At 39.0% G+C, this 21,037-nt stretch overlaps 2 protein-coding genes across 3 annotated transcripts; both read right to left on the bottom strand.

Moving 5' to 3' along the window:
• Positions 1-1,149: 1,149 nt before the first annotated feature.
• Positions 1,150-7,295, bottom strand: LOC103441529 (ABC transporter B family member 11-like). Of its 2 annotated transcripts, none has more exons than XM_070815738.1 (13): positions 7,164-7,295; positions 6,573-6,991; positions 6,272-6,326; positions 6,016-6,191; positions 5,704-5,925; positions 5,391-5,629; positions 4,707-5,232; positions 4,315-4,588; positions 3,396-4,225; positions 2,985-3,251; positions 2,563-2,826; positions 2,149-2,442; positions 1,150-1,702 (listed from the first exon to the last, which is right to left on the bottom strand). In XM_070815738.1, the coding sequence occupies exons 2-13, from the start codon at positions 6,879-6,881 to the stop codon at positions 1,349-1,351; spliced, it is 3,810 nt and encodes a 1,269-aa protein (XP_070671839.1). In that variant the 5' UTR covers positions 6,882-6,991; positions 7,164-7,295; the 3' UTR covers positions 1,150-1,348. The 2 variants fall into 2 exon arrangements, with proteins under 2 accessions (XP_070671839.1, XP_070671838.1); XM_070815737.1 differs by having other exon boundaries at positions 7,080-7,207.
• Positions 7,296-8,707: 1,412 nt separating this feature from the next.
• Positions 8,708-10,121, bottom strand: LOC114822238 (glycine-rich cell wall structural protein 1.0-like). Its single transcript, XM_070815941.1, has 2 exons — positions 10,045-10,121; positions 8,708-9,044 (listed from the first exon to the last, which is right to left on the bottom strand). Exons 1-2 carry the CDS (start codon positions 10,119-10,121, stop codon positions 8,708-8,710), a joined length of 414 nt encoding a protein of 137 aa, XP_070672042.1.
• Between the last annotated feature and the right edge of the window lie 10,916 nt (positions 10,122-21,037).

Genomic DNA, 21,037 nt, shown 5'->3' on the forward strand with positions numbered 1-21,037 from the left:
TCTAGATTTATAATCTTATTTCTGATCACGTAAGTTCACCAAGTGAACAGTACTCATGGGTCTTAAATCATAAAATTTGTGAAAAAGATCAAGGTTTTGTCATGTTCATGGGAAAGCCATTTGACTCCAGCAAATATTATTACCCCCATTCATAATCTTGCATGATGGTGTGTAAAGCGCAAGTTATACTCAATTTTTATCCAATGACACCAAACACAAAATTTCTTGGTCGGATCTTTAAAACGAGTCCATAAAGTAGTTGAGAGGTGGTGGAAGGTAGTAGTTGTGGGGCTTTAGATATATATCGCAATAATAAAAGGTCTAATTTGATTGCCTCATCCCTCTCTTTTTTCTTTTCCTAGCTGAACTTTTCCATCTGCAGTGTCCATAAAAACAGTAGGAATTGGCCCCACTTGTGGCCTAAATGCAGAGAAAACAACTTATTTGGAACATGTGACATTTTGATTCAATAATACAATGTTATATTTTAAGAAACTGCACATGTCATTGTTTTATCAAAACAAGCGTTACTGTTGTGGTGAACCTGATCCATGTAAGTGAAGGTTTACTTACACCTTGGTAAGCCATCGTGACTTTCTGAACAAATGCTGTAATATTATGTGTTTTACTTTTCTCATAAGATATTGCATTATTGGTCTGAGATATCATGTTACCAAAGATGTAGAGAAGTCTCTTTCCTAAAAGATAAGCTCAGATTTTTGTTCAGTGGAAATGGCAGTTTGAAATAGGTGCTGGGTCATATCAGAGGTAGGTGGAAGGGTTCTGTGATGTCAATGGAAGTCTCAGTCACCAAGCTAATCATGTTTGCATGATGAGTTCATTGATGGAAAAGGAAATTTTAAGAAAGGATTTGATGAGAAACCTACTATTATGGATTTTGTATGAGCTTGCAAAGCAAGAAACTTGGCTTGACTTTGTTTTCTATGATTTTTGGAGACTCTGAGTAATGCTTGATCCACTTTTGCTGTTTTGTGAATGAACAAATTGGGTTGTTGAGGGGGCACTTCAAGAGAAAAACTCACTTGGGATGACACGCTGATAGTATACTATGTCAATCATGCACTGCTTTTATAACTTTATTTTATTTAATTTTCCCATACAATACGCAATTGGGTCCAAACACCGTCATTGTAGCATTCCAGGTGCAGGTAAAGTTCTCTTGCACTTTAGGATTATAAGAGAAGGAAATTTATGCAAATCAAACAAACTTTATATACAGGAGGTTGCATTGTTCTACTGCATAAAAGATATTACATACTGTTCTTCCTTGGGTTTTATTTTTTATTTTTTTACTTGCAGTAGTTCGGAAGAAGAATAGAAAGGCTCTCTAAGATGAGGCACTTGCATGCACTGCAACCAAAGAAGCATAAATGCCATCGTGGATATTGAGCAACGTTTCATGCTTTCCTTTCTCTGCAATCACTCCATTTTTCACCACCGTGATTAAATCTGCAGTCTTAATCGTGGATAACCGATGAGCAACCACCACCGTGGTTCGATCCACCATGACTCGGTCCAACGCATCTTGAACAACTCTTTCTGATTCAGCGTCAAGCGCACTTGTGGCTTCATCTAGTAGTAAAATCTTTGGTGCCTTAATTATGGCTCTTGCAATTGCCACTCTTTGCTTCTGTCCACCGGACAATTGAATACCCCGCTCTCCTACGACTGTGGCATAACCCTGCATTGTTTTCCAAACATAATATGCTTTAATCTTCAACGGTCTCAATAATTTTGCAAGTTTTCATCAATTAATCCTCATTCATGCAACACCAGAAAGCAAAATATGAACAAATAGAACCGGTTATATGCTTTGGTCACCAATGTTGATCACTATGACACTATACAACGGTAGTGAAATATTGGACTTAAATAGCGAACACAGTTAAACACATCACCAGATTGGTAAAATTATAACGTTGGTGCCGAATCTGTTATTAGGTCTAAAACAGTGACCAAAATTGTGTTTGACGTATATTCTTAATAAAAATTTGATAAAAGCCGTATGTAAACAATTGTTTTTGTCCGCCTCTATTGTAATTTTAATGTCTTTCCAGTTCTAATTTTTATTATAAGTTTGAACCTGTCGTATTTCTGCCCATATTGACATAGTCATTTAGCGCCTACCTGTTGTAAACTACTAATGAACTTGTGAGCATTTGCCAATTCTGCTGCAGCTATAATTTCAGCTTCTGTTGCATCTCCTTCCTTTCCATATGCAATGTTGGCTCGGATAGTGTCATTAAACAACACAGGCTCCTGGCTCACCAGCCCCATTTGCTGCCTCAACCACTTCAACTGTAGCTTTTGGATTTCGATTCCATCTAGTGTAATGTGACCCGAATCAGGGTCATAAAATCTCTGCAACAGCGAGACTACTGTCGATTTCCCACTTCCACTTTCTCCAACCAGAGCAACCGTCTGAATAATATAAAATCAAGTTGTAAGTTCCGGCAGCTTAAATCTGATTATGAGGTCCAAATCTTATTATTGAGTGAAAATGAGTAAATGAACGATGCAAGATGCAAGATAGTAAGTTACCTTGCCATGATGGATGGTCAAGCAAAGGTCCTGGAAGATCGGTACATCAGGCCTAGTTGGATACTTGAAACTCAAATGGCGTAATTCAATTTCTCCCTTCACATTCTCTATAGTTGTTCCAAAGTTGTCACTAGAATCTATTTTTGATTTCCGGTCAAGAATTGCAAATATGGACGCAAGAGAGCTCTTTCCTTTACTTAAATCGGGGGCAAGGGAACCCGATTGAGACACTCCAACAGTTGCCATAGTGAGAGCGAAGAAAACCTACAAACCAGATGAGCAAATTTAACTAATGTATTGAATGGGCTATGAAGATTTAAATCTTTAGTAACGACTACTAATCTAGCAGAGTTTGGATATAAGCAGAAGATTTCTGTACTATTTTCTTCTTAAAGACTTGTAGTGCAAGGCAGAAAACATACCCGGAAAACATCAGAGAATGTTGTCTTGCCTGCTGCAACAAGTTGTGATCCAGCGTAAAAAATACAGGCAAAAACAGAAAATTGCAAAAAGAATGATAGACCAAATCCGATCCCACTGATTAACCCTCGTCTTATCCCTGTCTTAATAGGGCCTTCACATTTTCTCTGGTATATTTGCATCACCTTCTCTTCGGCACAAAAGGAAGCAATTGTTCTAATACTCCCTACAGCATCATTCGCTACTTGACTTGCCTCCTCGTACATTTTCTGCAAACATTTAGAATTTTCATTGTTAATTAAAAATTAGCCTTATACATATTACGCACGTGAGATTGGATCAATGTTTTGAACTGCACCGACTACAAAGTTGTATGTTGTAGATTTTTCCAAATTTGGATTTCGGAGATATACCTTTGCATCGGCACTAAATCCTTTCATGAACTTCACTTGAAAATAACCATTTACTGCTAGAAGAGGCAACAGAACAAGGGTTATAAGAGCGAGTGGCCAATTTGCCACGAAAGCAATAACCAAGCCAGCAATTGCAGTTGATGAGTTCTGAACATGCAAACCAAAAGCATCTCCAACCAACCCTCGGAGATAAGCGATATCTGTAGAAAGCCTTGCACCAATTGCACCACTTGAGTGCTCAGGATCGTCAAACCAACTTACTTCCATGTGAACCACTTTCTCAAAACACATTGATCGGACTCGTTTTATTAACCTACTTCCCACCACAGCAAAAAGGTATTGTCTTGATGGAAGTGTTATGCAAGACCCCACTCCAAGAACAATGGCAATTAATGCCCAAAACTTAGAATTGTTGAGGAGTAGATGTGGCGGCTCAAAGAAGGTCTTGACTACACTAGCAATCAATAGCCCAAAAAAAGGAAAGATTAACCCATTGGCTATTGCAGCTATAGTAGCAAAAATTAAAACTGGGATCTCTGGCTTGTTCAGGTAAGCAAGGCGGCGAAGTGAGACTTCTGGAGGTACTACTGATGATTCTGAAGCAGGAATATCGGATTCTTTAGGTGCTACTTCAAGGAAACCTAGTGCAGGGGCCACATCATATGAGATTGAGAGGGAATGATGGCTGCTATTCTGGGAATCCAATTCCACACTACTACGCCTTTCTTGATCATTCACATCAGTCTGTTCTGAAGCACTGCTCATTTCTTGCAACCTTATAAGCTGGCTATATGCTCCTCCAGGGTCCTTAACTAGCTCAGAATGTGGACCTGCTCAGTTTAAAAACATGGGTATGTGAGGTAATTAATGAATAATGATAAAGCGTAACAACTGTCACACCAATGAACAAATACATTACCTTTTTCAACGATTGTCCCTCTTTGTATAACAGCAATGGTGTCAGCATTCCTTACTGTGCTCAAACGGTGGGCTACAATGACAGTAGTGCGGTTAATCATAATTCTATCTAATGCCTCCTGCACAACCCTCTCAGATTCTGCATCAAGAGCGCTCGTGGCTTCATCTAAAAGTAGAATTCTTGGGTCTTTCAAGATTGCTCTAGCTATGGCTACTCTCTGCTTTTGGCCCCCGGATAGCTGAGTCCCATGCTCACCAACCATCGTGCCTAGTCCCTAATTACAAAACCAATAGAGGAAAATAAAAATGTGTAAGATCACTGATGGCTCAACAAGCTTTCATCGTTTAGAAAAAATTCATTGAAAACTTTCAAAGCAAAATAGAGAATTTAACCTGAGGCAATTTGTCTATGAATTTAGCAGCATTGGCAAGCTCTGCAGCGACCCTTATTTCTTCTGTAGTTGCACCATCCTTCCCATAGGCAATGTTATCTCTTATGCTACAAGTAAACAAAATAGGTTCCTGGCTGACAAGACCTATTTTCTGTCGGATCCATTTGAGCTGGTAATCTTTGAGATTAATACCATCAATAACAACTTCCCCAGATTGGGGATCATAAAATCTCTCAATCAAACTGATTACAGTTGATTTGCCACTTCCGCTCTCTCCAACCAAAGCAGCAGTTGCACCTCTAGGTATTGAGAGAGAAAATCCACGGAATATTTTTTCCTCCGGTCTTGCAGGATAGCTAAAATATACATCCCTCAGTTCTATGTCTCCATGGATGTCTTGGCACTGCTGTCCATTAGTTTCATAAGAATCTATCTCCGGCTTTCTGTTAATTGTCTCAAACATCTTATAAGCTGCAGCTTGTCCAGCAGCAAATGCACTCACGCATGGGGATGTGTGCCCAAGAGCCCTGCAGATACATAGACATGTTCATATCTTGATACTTAAGCATCAAATATTTAATTTTGGGGTGTAGTAAATAAAAGTTGCATTCTTGCAGTGCACGTAAAATTAAACACGGATATATTACCAACGATATTCATCAAATTCTATTGAACTGAAACTTACATGGAGCCAGTCAATACAGCGAAAAGTACATTTATTACTTCTCCTCCTGTATATCCTCTTTCAAGAATCATCTTTCCGCCAAACCATATAGCCAAAGCATAACTAGACATCATAATAAGCATAACGAAGCCAAATCCAAAACCCGATGCCAAACCTTCTTGCACAGAAGAATTGTAAGCTTCAGTTAAGGAGGAGTTGTAATTGTCTATAGCTTGTTTTTCTCCTGAAAATGATGCAACCTGCATTACGAACTCCCATCAGTTTTAGTTTTATCGAAGACATTTTTATTCATTTTAGGGACAAGTAGGCGTACAGTTCTAATTGAACTAATTGTCTGCTCCACCACAGTTGCTGCCACTGAATAAGCAGCTTGTCCACGGGTTACCAACTTCGATGTAAGGATGCTCACGACCGCACCAGCGAGGACAAGAAGGGGAATAGAAGATAGCATGACAAGGGCGAGAAGCCATCCCTTAATAAATGCTATAACAAAGCCTCCCATAAATGTTGCAATTAACTGAATAACAGTTCCTACCTGACAGAAGAAAAGGAAAAATAAAAATAAAAGTTAATAGGTTACAAGAGAATGGCAAAAACTTGAGGGTTTTATGTGGCATGTAAATACCTTCTCGCCCATGGCGTCTTGAATGAGCACAGTATCACCCGACATCCTCCCAACAATTTCCCCAGTGTTCGTTTCTGTATCGAAGAAGCCGACATCTTGCCTCAATATCGTTTTCAAGTATAAACTCCTTATTCGTGCAGCTTGTCTTTCACCCGTAATCATCCAGCAAGATACCTCTGGCACATAGAAAACCCTGGTTATCTCCGATAAGCCAAGTTCTTTCTTTAATACCAGCGGGGAGTTCAGTAAAACTTACGTAGAAAAGCAGCAACACCAGCACCTAGAGCCAAGTAAACATACTTTACAGCCACCTGAGGATCGAATTGGACAAATTATTAATGATTCAACGTTTCAATTATGAGAGTTGCTTAATGCAGAACTTATTTGGAGGGAGATGATCCTTTTAAGCAACCAAACTACAGATACTAGAGAATCGAAAAAGTAAGTTCAAAAATGGAAGTTGAGAGTACAGTTGACACAATTCTGATGGGAACCGGATCAGAGAATTTTTATCTTTAGTTTGCTGCTGTGCTATTGTCTAGTCACACAACAATTACCTTGGAGACTGCATCCACCACTTCTTTGGTATTCCCAGTTCCTCCAAAAGAATTAATCACCTCTCCCAAGATTATGGTCATTAGAGGCGTACAGAGCCCATTTCCAATGGCACTGATTGTACCAACAGACATTAACATGTAATCCAAGGTATCTGCAAAGGAGAAAAGCTTGTGAAATGGTACTGTTTTGGTGCCATCCTCCTTGTTCTTGCTCGTATCTTTCTTGCTGTTTTGGGAATCCTCCACCGCTGAGTGGCCTTTGGATGTTGCCGTGACCTGCTTCTTGATTACATCTTCATCTTCCGCCATTTCTTACAGTTAACTTGCTATATTTGACAAGCAACACCAATTCCGAAAGTTGAGTTGCTTTGTTTTACGCAACACAATCAACTTGGGCAACTTGTACGATAAGATCAAAGCTGCAAGAGAAACAATTTATGGGTTTGAGTTAGCAATTTTTTTTGGAAAAAAACAGATATACAGTTCATGAGCACTAAATTGACTTACAGTCCAAGGAACAGATGCATATGAAACAAACAAAGAGAATGCAACGATCAAATCTTTACAACAAAGCAGGCGGGGAAAATATACCCTCTACAAACAGAACGGGAAAGTCTGGACGGACACTAACAAAAATTATTTTGTTAACATACGGCAGTCATGCAATGTCGTTGAAGAAGTAAAAGGATGTTGGAGAACAACACTTCACAAACACAATTAAAAAAGTAATTAACATTATTATCAAATGAAAGGACAAAGAGAAAAAATCAAGTGGGCGGCTAAAGGAGAAAAATTTTGAGAGCTAAGAGACATAACCACCAACATCTTAGCCGCAACTTTCAAAGTGTTATTAAAAACACTGATATCTGAAAAATTAAAAAATACAATTCGTGTTCCTCCACTTCTGTTCCTTATTGGTTTCTCCGAGTCTCCGACCTCTGACTGGTTGCTAGCTATTGCCGACGTAGACGTCCTCCTTGGTGGCCGTCGTTCCATTGTCTTCGCACCCTGCCTCACCATAGAGTGGGACAATACTCCACCCCTCACATGCAAAGTATTTGTTTTTTATTTTTTTGAACAAATGTTATTATCTTAGTGGGGGGAGGGAGTAGGCTTAGCCTCATGCAATAATGTGGTTCAAATTTGCCTTCAGCGAAAATCGAATATAAGACCTCTCACTTACAAATGAAGAGGAATACCACTAAACCTTAGTACTAAATGTCAACAAGTAGTTGTTCTTTCTTCAAAGACAACCTAAGACAAGCTTCATAATTGAATCCGTTCATTCTCAAGAGTATTTTTAGGAAAAGAATAATTTTGCATGTAAAGAGTTAGGCAGTGTCTTAATTCATCTTTGGATAATTTGAGTGAAAATAGTAGTTTTAGAATACGGTGTCAAAAATCCAAAAAAGAAAAATAGATAGTTATTCAAATAAAATAAGGATCAATACTTAGGTCCAGTTTGGTAGTGTTTTTTTATTTATCAAAAACTGTTTCACTTTATAGTTAAACAGTAAAAAAGTGTTTAGTAAAAATAAAATATCATGCTTATTTTAAAAGCAATGGTTTCTAGACAATAGCTTTTTAAAAGCCGCACATCATTTGGTTTACCGAATTTGGTCTAATGGTCTCCCTAGCATTATCCAAAAACTAATACTAAAATAAACTTTATATAAGTCCAATTTTGTGAGTGTTAATGGGTTTAGTCCACTTTTTTGGGTTATGTCTATTCACTGATTATTCACACCTTTATTTTTATTATCTTTTTTGTTAAATGGTGATAAATGTCATCCCCTGCTTATATGTTTATCGTTTACTTAATTTTAGGATTGAAAATAAAAATTAAATATTATTTCTCCTTTTTACTGGTACTAATTCATGCTCAATTTTTTCTTGTACCTCTATCGTAGGTTAACTGTGTTAACTAATCTATGAGGTAGGTACTAAACGGAGTGGAGCCTTTAATGAATATTTTGAATTTATGTAACATGCTCATTAATTTTAAAAAATAACTTTATTTATCCTTCTAGACATATTTTATTTTTAAAGAACAAAGTGACTACCACCATTTACCACTACAAACCCTAACCTCTTACACCAACATTGCCATTACCACCACATTGTTGCCACCATCACTACATAATGGCGCCACCATCACCACCACTACAACCACCACCACTATCACCAAAATCACAACTGCCACTACCATCGTTACTGTCATCGCCTTCATCACCACCATATACACAACCACCACCATTGCCACCACAATTGCCACCATCGTCGTTGTCGCCACCCCTACCACCATTGTTACCACTATGACCCAACTTCCACACCCCTTTATTGGCACCGCCACCCCTACCACTGTTACCACTACGACCCAACTTCCACACCCCTTTATTGGCATCGCCACCGCCACCACCACCATCACAACCATTGCTTTCGCCACCGTTGTCGTTGTTATCATCACCCACACTATCATGTCAATTTTTGTCATTATATACTGTTTGTACCATACTAGATCAATCCCGAAACTACTGAGCACCGGTCAACGTTATACCGTCAAGGACCCAGAAGAGTTACCCTCCAACCAGGAGGCCAATCACAGCGCGATTCGTGTCGACATCATAAGCCAATCATAGCACGACACGTGTCAACATCCAAAGCCAATCATAACATGACACGTGTCAATGTCAGAATAAAACTAGAAACTCTCTTCTATAAATAGAGATCATTCTCTTACAATATTTCCTAATGTCATTTGTACTAAATCATTCACTAGTACTCACTAAAGGAGAGCTTGAACCTATGTACTTGTGTAAACCCTTCACAATTAATGAAAGCTCTCTACTCCGTGGATGTAGCCAATCTGGGTGAACCACGTACATCTTGTGTTTGCTTCCCTGTCTCTATCATTTGCATACTTATCCACATTAGTGACCAGAGCAATCTAGTGAAGATCATGAACTTAACACCTTAGTTGTACCAAAGTCCTCACTGATTTTGTGCATCAACATTTGGCGCCGTCTGTGGGAACGACACTTATTCCCATTCTCTTCAGCTTTGCTAAGCTGGTTTCCACCATTCGTACACTCTCTTTTGACCAGGCATCCCTTTCCAACATGAGGAGCGAAGGAAGCCACAACATACAGAATGACACACCTCTTGCACTTAGTGCGAAGCAACGAAAAAAGGAAGGAAAGAGGGTTGCTCTTCAAGCTAAAGTCGATGAGCTAGAAGCTCAGAACAACAAGATAGCAATGAAAAATGAGGTCCTCCAGGAGCAGTATGAGAAGCTCTTTGAGACACTCCACCAAACTAGGCGTACTCAAACACGCGAGCTCGTTGCCCCTGTGGACATCAACATCATCTGGGTGCCCCCCAGCTCGGAGGGTCACCTCCCTTCGACATGGGTATCCCTGCTGAGGAGCGAGCTAATCATCAAAACGTTGATCAACATGAGACTTCTCTCAACCCAGATGCTTCGACTCGAAGCAGAATAAGTGGAGGAAGACACCTCATTGCAGAAGGGTTGGAATGATCAAAAGCCATTTATCATGACTGCCGAGACTTCCTAAAGCAACGTCGAGAGAATCCCCTCCACATATGCTTGAAGATCAATGACCCAAGGGTTTCTGAAAGTCTCGATCCCCTTCCACGACCCAGGCCAGCTGCCAATCTAGGGAAAGAACAACAGACTAGTCGTAGAAGTCAGTACGGTGAGTCCAAGAAAAAACCACATGCCTTTGCTCAAACTTTCCTACTTCCAAGAGGCGATAGAGACTTACGAAAGAAAATTCCAGTGGTATATGACTCCACTCAGAACCCTCTTGTCCTACAGCTCATTGAGGAAGTAAACAAGTTGAAGGCCAAACGTAAGGCCGAGATACTTGACTGAAACCAACCCAAGCCTGGCCCTCTCACAAGAAAGATCATTGACACCCCATTTCAAGCAAAGACAAAACAAAAGCTTAGTTTACAACTCTCTACTGGAAAGAAAGACCCAATTGAACACCTTAACCTCTTTGACTCCACCATGGCATATCGGATGCACACCGACAAAGAGCGATGTCTTCTCTTCCCTTCCATCTTCTCTGGCGGAGCTATAAATTGGTATTGCCGTCTTCCACCTGAGACAGTAGACTCATTTGAGGAACTGAGGAAACTGTTTGTCTCTCAACACATCTTCCAGATCGATCGCTTGCATTCTGCAGATGACTTGTACACTATTCGCCAGAAACTGGACGAGTCACTACGAGAGTATGCTGGTCGTTTCAGCCATGAGTATTCTCTCTACGCTGAGGCAGATGACAAGACCGACCTCAAGGCCTTCACGGCAGGCCTATGTGATTGTTTCTTCAAGTACATAATCAATGCCAACACTTGGAAGACTTACTCTGAGGTGATGGCATAGGCTTACTACCACGCCTTTGCCGAAGCAATAACATACTAAGGGAACCCCCATATGGTTAACCCCAATCAACAAGTGGGAAGGGGAAGCCAAGTTCTACCAAGTGAGGAGATATTGGCCATTCAGACACCCATTGCATCATCTCCTGCCTCATTTAGCTACTCGCTAAGTCACCAAACGTGATGTCTTTTGGTAAGAGGAATGATTTTTACTCTCAGCAAGCCCATTACAACAAGAGGGATAAAAGTTCGTATCAAGACAACCAAGGGTGAACGTACCGTCGACAATTATGACTATGGGGCCAAGCTTCACTCTTTCAAAGTGGAGGATTAGGTACTGAAGGAAATGCTATTATAAGAAGACATACACATTACAAATGTTTTGACTCTTAACCGCTTGAGATCTTTTGTCAAATAAGCCATTCGGTAAATATTTAAAGAATAGGGAATTCAGAAAACTTCTTCTGAGTCTTTTGCGTTCCTAGCAATGGAACACTTGGTCTACGCTGACCTACCCTTATACTTCAACTCAGAGCTTCAACATGTGTACTTTGACACAAAGTATGTGATACTAAGTGTTACAACCAACATGGTTCACATATCAAAAACATGAATCCATTCATGCATAGCAAAACATTCATAAACATCACTCATATCAATCAACATAAACATCATACATTCCAACATAACCAACATGGTTCACATATAAAAAACATGGATCCCTTCATGCATAGCAAAACATTCATAAGCATCACTCATATCAATCAACATAAACATCATACATTCCAACACATTCATACATAAACATCATACATTCTAACATATCCATACATAAGCCAACTGTGCTTCGAAAGGGTTCAACATACTTTGTGTCTTCGACACTTGCTACAATGTGCCTCGACACCTTGCCCTTATTCTCACCAACCAGGTGATAAAATGTGAAGAATGAACTCATCTTCATGCCACCAACCAGGTGATGAAATGTACAACCCGTACTCTCCTTCATGCCACCAACCAGGTGATGAAATGTACAACCCGTACTCTAATATTATTTGGCAACTTGCCACTCAGGTGAAGAAGGAACTCATCTTCGAGCCACCAACCAGGTGATGAAATGTACAACCTGTACTCTACTTCATGCCACCAACCAGGTGATGAAATGTACAACTCGTACTCTAATATCATTTGGCAACTTGCCACTCATGCCACCAACTAGGTGAAAAAGGAACTCATCTTCATGCCACCAACCAGGTGATGAAATGTACAACTCGTACTTTCCTTCATGCCACCAACTAGGTGATGAAATGTACAACCCGTACTCTAATATCATTTGGCAACTTGCCACTCATGCCACCAACCAGGTGAAGAAAGAACTCATCTTCGTGCCACCAACCAGGTGATGAAATGTACAACCTGTACTTTCCTTCATGCCACTAACCAGGTGATGAAATGTACAACCTGTACTTTAATATCATTTGGCAACTTGCCACTCATGCCACCAACCAGGTGAAGAAGGAACTCATCTTCGTGTCACCAACCAGGTGATGAAATGTGATTAAAGGTGATGAAGGAACTCACCTTCGTACCACTAACCAAGTGATAAAAACAACTCACCATTCATTCCACCAACCAGAAAACGAGTGGTACAACTTGTACATGTGAACTCATAGCATTCACAAATAATAAAAAACCCTCAAGTTTTACAACTTAACTAGGGGAGCACTTATGCCCAACAAGAGTTATAGTTACCAACAAAGTCTTATTGCAAGCCAACAACAACTTCAGTGCATGGCATATGAAGATCAAGCTATTCAGTCCTCTTGCATTTGCTTCAGAGATTTCTCCTTTGTAACAATGCAAACACTACAACTCGTATAAAGTTTCACACACTCTTGATCAAGACAACCAATTTATGGTGCCAAAAAGAGCTTCATCAATGGAGGGCAACCACAATTTTCAAAAGCTTTACACACTCTTAATCAAGACAGTGTGAAGAAAAACCAATTTATGGTGTGCCAATAAGAACTTCATCAATAGAGGGCAACCATAATTCTCAAAAGCTTCACACACTCTTGATCAAGACAGTGTGAAGCAAAACCAATTTATGGTGCCAACAAAAGCTTCATCAAAGGAGTTCAACCATAATTCTCAAAAGCTTCACACACTCTTGATCAAGACAGTGTGAAGCAAAACCAATTTATGGTGCCAACAAGAGCTTCATCAATGAAGGGCAACCACAATTCTCAAAAGCTTCACACACTCTTGATCAAGACAATGTGAAGCAAAACCAATTTATGGTGCCAACAAAAACTTCATCAATTGAGGGCAACTACAATTCTCAAACCTTCGAGGCAAATTCAAGACTGTTCAAAGCAAATTCAATTTATATGGTTCATTCAAACCTTCGACTACTACAAGGTGTGGCTTGCATCACAATCTCTTGCTCAACAATGCGGAAGCAAAATTTGTATATGTTGTCTCTCCCACATTTTCAAATTTCTAGTTTCCCAAAAAAAAATAAGGGAAATTCAACAAAGCTTCATCAATGGAGGACAACAACAAATTCTCAAAAGCTTCACACTATCTTGATCAAGATAGTGTGAAGCAAAATCAATTCGTGGTACCTAACAAAGCTTCACCACAAAAACTTTACCAACAAAAGCTTCATCAATGGAGGACAACTACAAATTCTCAAAAGCTTCACACTATTTTGATCAAGATAGTGTGAAACAAAATCAATTCATGGCACCCAACAAAAGCTTCAACTCCAAAGCTTCAACTCCAAAGCTTCATCAATGGAGGACAACTACAAATTCTCAAAAGTTTCACACTATCTTGATCAAGATAGTGTGAAGCAAAATCAATTCATGGTACCCAACAAAAGCTTCACCCATAAAAGCTTCACCAACAAAAGTTTCAACTCCAAAGCTTCACCAACAAAAACTTCATCAATGGAGGACAACTATAAATTCTCAAAAGCTTCACACTTTCTTGATCAAGATAGTGCGAAGCAAAATCAATTCTTGGTACCCAACAAAAGCTTCAACTCCAAAAATTTACCTATAAAAGCTTCACCCACAATAGCTACACCTACAAAAGCTTCACCCATAAAAGCTTTACCCACCACAAAAGCTTTACCCACCACAAAAGCTTCACCTATAAAAGCTTAACCAACAAAAGTTTCACTCACAAAAGCTTCCCCCACCACAAAAGCTTCACCCATAAAAGCTTCACCAACAAAAGCTTCAACAAAAGCTTCATCCACAAAAGCTTCCCCCACCACAAAAGCTTCACCCACAAAAGCTTCACCCACCACAAAAGCTTCACCCATAAAAGCTTCACCTACAAAGCTTCAACACAAAAGCTTCACACTATCTTGATCAAGATAGTGTGAAGCAAAATCAATTCATGGTACCCAACAAAGCTTCAACTTCAAAGCTTCACCTACAAAGCTTAATATATATATATATATATATATATTTTCGGAAATTCGAAAATTCGAAAATTCAAAAATTCAAAAAAAAAAAAATCAAAAAAAATTCAAAAAAAAAAAAATCGAAAAAAAATTGCCTAGGCCTCATCTTCTTTGGGCCTAACAACTTTCATAACAAATATATATGAAGAATGAGTTTTAGGCTACCACTTAGAAAGGAAATGTCTCATTCGTCAATTCCCTCGACCGGAGACTTGGGGGACTCCTACCATATGCTACTGCACCTTGATACTCGGAAGTCTCACAACCACTCAGTGACTTGAATTTTTTCAAGTCTCCAACCGAGAAGTTTTCCTCACTCGGGAAATTAAGGGAGCACTACCTCAACCTACATGCTTCACTCATAAAGCTTCAACATACAAGCTTCAACAAAAGGAAAAATTCAAAAAACTTAGTGAAGAAGGCCTTGGTGTATTTAATACAATACGTTGAAATGAGGCAAAGCTTGTTTATTGATATCTCCGATAAGTTACAAATATGTACATATACATAAATCAAAATAAACAAACAACATGGAGCATTCACAAAGGTTGCTCTGGAGAAGTATCAGCAGTTGGCAGAGCTTCAGAAAGATGACGCATCAGAGGGTGATTATTCGGAGCCTCAATACTAGGTAGAACCCCAGAAGGACGAGGCACCGAAGGTTGATCATTTGGAGCTTCATTACGCGGTACAGCCTCAGAAGATGAAGGTAATAAATGCCTTTGGAACAAACCCACAAACCTTTGATGATCAAGTAAAATCTGACCATCAGATTCCTGCAGCTGGTCGAGCTTCCTCTTCATATTTGTAGCATAGTCATGTGCGAGCCTGTGCAACTGTTTATTCACATGCTTTAGCCCTCTGATCTCCTATTTGAGACTTATCACTTCAACCGCCAATGATTCAACTTGGCGGGTTCGAGCAAATAGGCGTTGGGCCATATTAGACACAGAACATGCACACTGAACACTGAGAGCCAAAGAATCCTTAACAGCCAACTCATCAGATCGTTTGGAAAGTAGTCTGTTATCTTTGGGAGTGAGAAGGTTCCTGGCCACAACCGCAGTGGTCATATCATTCTTCATCACAAAGTCCCTAACGATAAGAGGACCAGTAGGGGATGAGAATGATGGGCGTCATATGTTGTCTTGAGAAGGCATGGCTACCTCTTCACCAAAGTTTAAGTCAAAACGACGATTAGATGGGCCAAACATTCTCAGAAATGATGAAGGAGAAATGAGGTGCAATAAATCTCTGAAGTAAGGGGGAAAATTCTTACAAGAAATAACTCTTTGAATGTAATTCTTGCACACAATTGGTGCCCTTATAAAAGAAAGGGCAACAGGGCCATTGGTTAAAAAAATAGAAGAGGCACCACTCTCCGGATTCCGAAAAGACACTACTTTCCATACGCAACATCAGCTCCTCGGATACCACACTTTGCCAAAGATCTCTGACAAAGTTTTGACATATAAATTATGAAGGTCCAGCTACCATACTATTACCCACAAGGGTAAATGAACAGCATCACTGCTTAATAACTAGAAAGTCCCAATGTGTGTCAACCTCTGTGCTCCGTGGCAAGGCAGACTGGCAAAAATGCCCAACCTTTACTCACATTCGAGAAAACACTCCTAACAAGATTGCTTGCTAAAAAATCGAAGAGGCACCACTCTCCGAATCTCGAGAGCCAGACTCCCAACAGGATTACGTGCTCAAAAATCGAAGAAGCACCGCCCTCCGAATCTCGAGAGCCAGACTCCTAACATGATTACTTTCTCAAAAATCGAAAAGACACTGCTCTCCGAATCTCAAGAGTCAGACTCCCAATAGGATTGCTTTCTCAAAAAATCGAAAAGACACCGCTCTTCGAATCTCGAGAGCCAGACTCCTAACAGGATTACTTTCTAAAAAATCGAAGAGACACTGCTCTCCGAATCTCAAGAGTCAGACTCCCAACATGTTTTCTTTCTTAAAAATAGAAGAGACAGATCCCCGACATGATTGTTTGTTTGAAAACCGAAGAGGTACCGCTCTCCGAACTTCGAGAGCCAGATTTCCTTGGATAAAGCTTGTCTGCAATCTTCACACGCAACATTAGCTTTCTAGATACCACAGACTACTTTTTCAAAGTGTTCTGACAAAGTTAAAACATGTGAAGCTTGTAGCTCCCACTACATTGCTATGACCAAGAAGGGTAACGGAATAGCACTACTACTTGTTGTTAGGGAGACTTCTATATATGTCAACCTCCATCCTTCACAGCCAAGCAGACCTGCAAATAAAAAAAATGCTCAAATTTTCTTCACATCCAAAAGGACACTCTCAGCAGAATCTCTCAAAATACTTAGCTTCTTTTCCCCTCGATAATACCTCTGCAAACAAGCCACACCAGAGCAAGAGTATCTCATTTCATCAGGGTTAAAAGCAATGGTATCCCATATTATGCTTTTTCCTTGTCTTTTCCTTTGGCCTTGTTCTTACCTGTAAGACAAGGAGAAAAAGAGCAATCAGTCAGTACTTGGAATCAAGCTTCCAGTCAAGATATAGTACCTGGAACCTATTGCATGATTACTTACCTGACATTTCTCTCGAGTACTCATCTTCAACATCTTATTCTTACAGAAAATATACCATATCCGCCTGAAGAACATATAGGGCAAGTGAGAAGGATACAAGAAAGCATGTGGAGACAATCGTAACAGAACACGTGCCGATACATCCACTACTTTGTCAACAGCAAAAGTATCTTATATCATCAGGGTCGAATGTACTCTAGATTTGATGGACTTGTTTTGACCCGCAAATTCTTGAGTCGGCCTTATACTCTGGAGGAAACCAGAAAACCCTCCAGCCCAGTTCAAGAATAAGCTTATGGAAAGTTACTTCTTCAAAACCAAAAGTATCTCATATCATCTCTTCTCCATTTGCTTATCCTTATCCTTATTGCTGTTTACAACACAAGGAGAAGGACAATAATCAACCGGAAGCCGAAGTTGAACATCTGATCTAGGTTGCTTGCTTGGAAGTCTAATTACTTACCTTGTCCGTTACCTCATTCGGCAAATCTCCTAGCTCGGCGACTTGGGGGACTCCTACTATAGGGGTTGTATCGCACTTGACCAAGCCCGAAACTACAAGTAAGCTTCAAGTGAAATTGATACATTACCTTGTGCATCTTCATCGGTTAAAGATACCACCCCTGGATGGAGGAAAAGTACTTTCAGAGAAGATGCCACATGTACATATAAGACAGATAAGGCAAGTGAAAATGATACCACTCTTCGGTACTTAGAAGTTTCGTGATTACTCAATGGCTTGGATCTTGCAAGTTCCCAACTAAGGAGCTTCCCTCACTCGGGAACTTAGGGGAGCACTGTTTGTAACATACTTGACCAATCCCGAAACTATTGAGTACCGGTCAACGTTATACCGTCAAGGACCCAAAAGAGTTTCCCTTCAACCAGGAGGCAAATCACAGCGCGACAAGTGTCGATATCAAAAGCCAATCATAACGTGACACGTGTCAACATCCGAAACCAATCGCAACACGACACGTGTCAATGTCAGAATAAAACTAGAAACTCTCTTCTATAAATAAAGATTATTCTCTCACAATATTTCCTAATGTCATTTGTACTAAATCATTCACTAGTACTCACTAAAGGAGAGCTTGAACCTATGTACTTGTGTAAACCCTTCACAATTAATGAGAACTCTCTACTCCGTGGACGTAGCCAATCTGGATGAACCACATACATCTTGTGTTTGTTTCCCTGTCTCTATCTATTTGCATACTTATCCACATTAGTGACCGGAGCAATCTAGCGAAGGTCATAAAATTAACATTTTATGTTGTACCAAGTCCTCACTAATTTTGCGCATCAATATATACAATTATATTACTTTTACCTTAAAATTTACCAAACGATTTTTCAATGTTTTCATACTCACAACACTTTTAAAAGAACAATACGCTCAATTACTTTATTTTACAGTTGATTATTCTTGAAATACAGTAGAAGTATTTTTTTAAAAGCGCAATCCCAAATTGACCTTTAGTAGTACGGTCTAGTGATATCCATATTCACTTGTAAGTGAATGATATTAGGTCGGAATTTCAAAAATGATGAGTTTTGCAACTTATTTATTCTTCTACTCTCTTAATGTAAATATATTTCTCTATTAAAAAAAAAGGAATATGTCTGAAACTGCTTTTGAGTACTAAGAACAACTTAAAAACACTTTAAAAACAAATTATGAAAATGGTCATAAATCACATTATAAACAAATTATCAGTTAATTCATCAACTTAAGGCCATAACGGGAAGTCAGTTGAGTGAGAAATACGGCCAATGAGTTTGTATTAAAATATAAGGGGTTTTCTTAAAATATGCTTGTGAATGGGGTAAATACAAAAGAGTGCTACTAGACCCACCTCATTATCTTATTTTTTACCCATATTATAATTTCACCCACCATAGAAACTTACAGAATTAAAATGTTATTTGTCACATCTTGGCCCGAGCCCTCACCACATCCTGGGCTTAACTCCACCGTAGCACGATATTATTCGCTTTGAGCCTTGACCACGCCCTTAGGGTTTTGTTTCTAGGAACTCACACGAGAACTTCCCAGTGGATCACCCATCCTGGGAATGCTCTTGCGTGAACTCACTTAACTTCGGAGTTTCAATGGAACCCGAAGCCAGTGGGCTCCTAAAAGGCCTCATGCTAGGTATAGATGATAATATACATATAAGGCTTACAAGATCCACTCCCCTGGGCGATGAGGGATGTTACATTATTTTCCACCCACTATTATTCCCAAAATAACCTTCTTATATATATATTACCTATGGCATTGCCTGAGCCGATTTCGTTCATCGAATGTGCTATTTGGATCAAAGCAACCTAACAAGAATTCTCAGACCCCACCATTAGATTTGTCCAAGCACTTTGGATGTATCCAAATGACCATCTTCAGAGAAAGTAGCATGCCATCTTACAAATTCTGATCTAATTGGAAAGAAAGCATCCAACTCAGCTGTTGAAGCTTTCTTCATAAAAAATAAAAAATAAAAAATAAAAAACAATGCCATTCTCTCTGACAACTAAGCATCCAAGATAAAACCAATTCAATCGCCTTTGGTTTTTCTTCACTAACTAGAACTATAGAAATTCAAATTAGATTTGTTCGTGCAGCAACCCCTTTGAGCTTTTCTTCAAGATGGTAAAAGAAATTCACAAAGAGAGAGAGAGAGAGAGAGAGAGAGAGAAACAGGCTGGGGGAGGTGAAAGATTGCTAAGGTTTTTCAGTTTTTCCATTTGTTTTCCATTTTTTGGATAGGAAGATTATAATAAATTTATAAATAGGGGTCTAAAAGTCATTTTCTAAAGTATAAATATGGCATTATCATTTTTATTAAAATGTGGTGGAAAAAATAAGACAATGAGGTGGGTTTAGAATCAGTCATATAAAATTTTCTATTTTCAATTTTACTTTTAGATGTTCGGTTTTAAGTTTCTAATATCGCACATGGAAGCAGAGCTGAAGAACAACCAGAGCTGGCCTTGGCCAAATGCGAGCAGGGCGATCGTTCGGCGCCTCAAAAAATCAGGGCACCAAAAATATTAGGTGGTATATTTATATATGTTTTCAGGAGAGTATATATTTATAAAATTTGGTTAAATAATCAACTTTAACAAGAAGGGGTGGTTTCTCTTCCTTATAATTAAAAAAGATGTTGCAGGTTCGAAACCCTATTTGTGGCTATGTTGATTGCAATTTTTAGAGGTTCATTCCAATTCAAATCTAACATTTAACAAAGAGTAATGCAAGATATACCAAATTTACAAACCATATGACGTGTCACGAATAGAAAATAGCGCGTTAATCAACAATTAAATAGTAATCAAATCATCAACAATCATATCATATGGTTTACAAAATTTGATTTAAAATTTGGTCTCCTTAGTATTAGTTTTCAATAAATTAATATATGTATGTCTTTACCAATACTAGCCTACTAGGTTTAATTAGGTGCTCATGCATTGCTTAAACATATCAATTAAATACTCGAAAATGTGATTAAATCTTTTAGTCCTTTACTGACAAGGTTAGTAAGTAAGCAAAATACCTCACGATTTATGTAAAATAATTTAAAAGTTCACATAAAGGGGAAACAAAACCCATCATCTATCTACTTGTACATCTGAGTTTTTTTGTTTCCTTCTCTCAATACAAAATAAATTAGTTTTTATGTGTTTCTAAATTATTGAGTTTGAAATCTTTTTCTAAGTATAATTGAAATTATACGTGTGAAAGCTTATATAAAGTTAGGGCATATTTTTTAGCGTTACCCTGGACCTCAGAAATCTCAGGACCAAATGCGAAAACAACCGCAATAATCCAGAAAAACAAAGGAGGACGGGAGGGGGAAGAATAAACTCCGAACACAGCACCTCCAACAAAAGCTTGAAAGCAACCAAATCATAGCCTTAAAATTACAGTAAATGAAAAACCAAAACTCCTCCAAAGAAACCGTTCTAGTCTTCTAGACCGACCACCCACTCCCTCCTTG

The sequence above is a fragment of the Malus domestica genome, chromosome 16 (assembly GCF_042453785.1).
Source record: "Malus domestica chromosome 16, GDT2T_hap1".
In the NCBI taxonomy this organism is placed as follows: domain Eukaryota; kingdom Viridiplantae; phylum Streptophyta; class Magnoliopsida; order Rosales; family Rosaceae; genus Malus; species Malus domestica.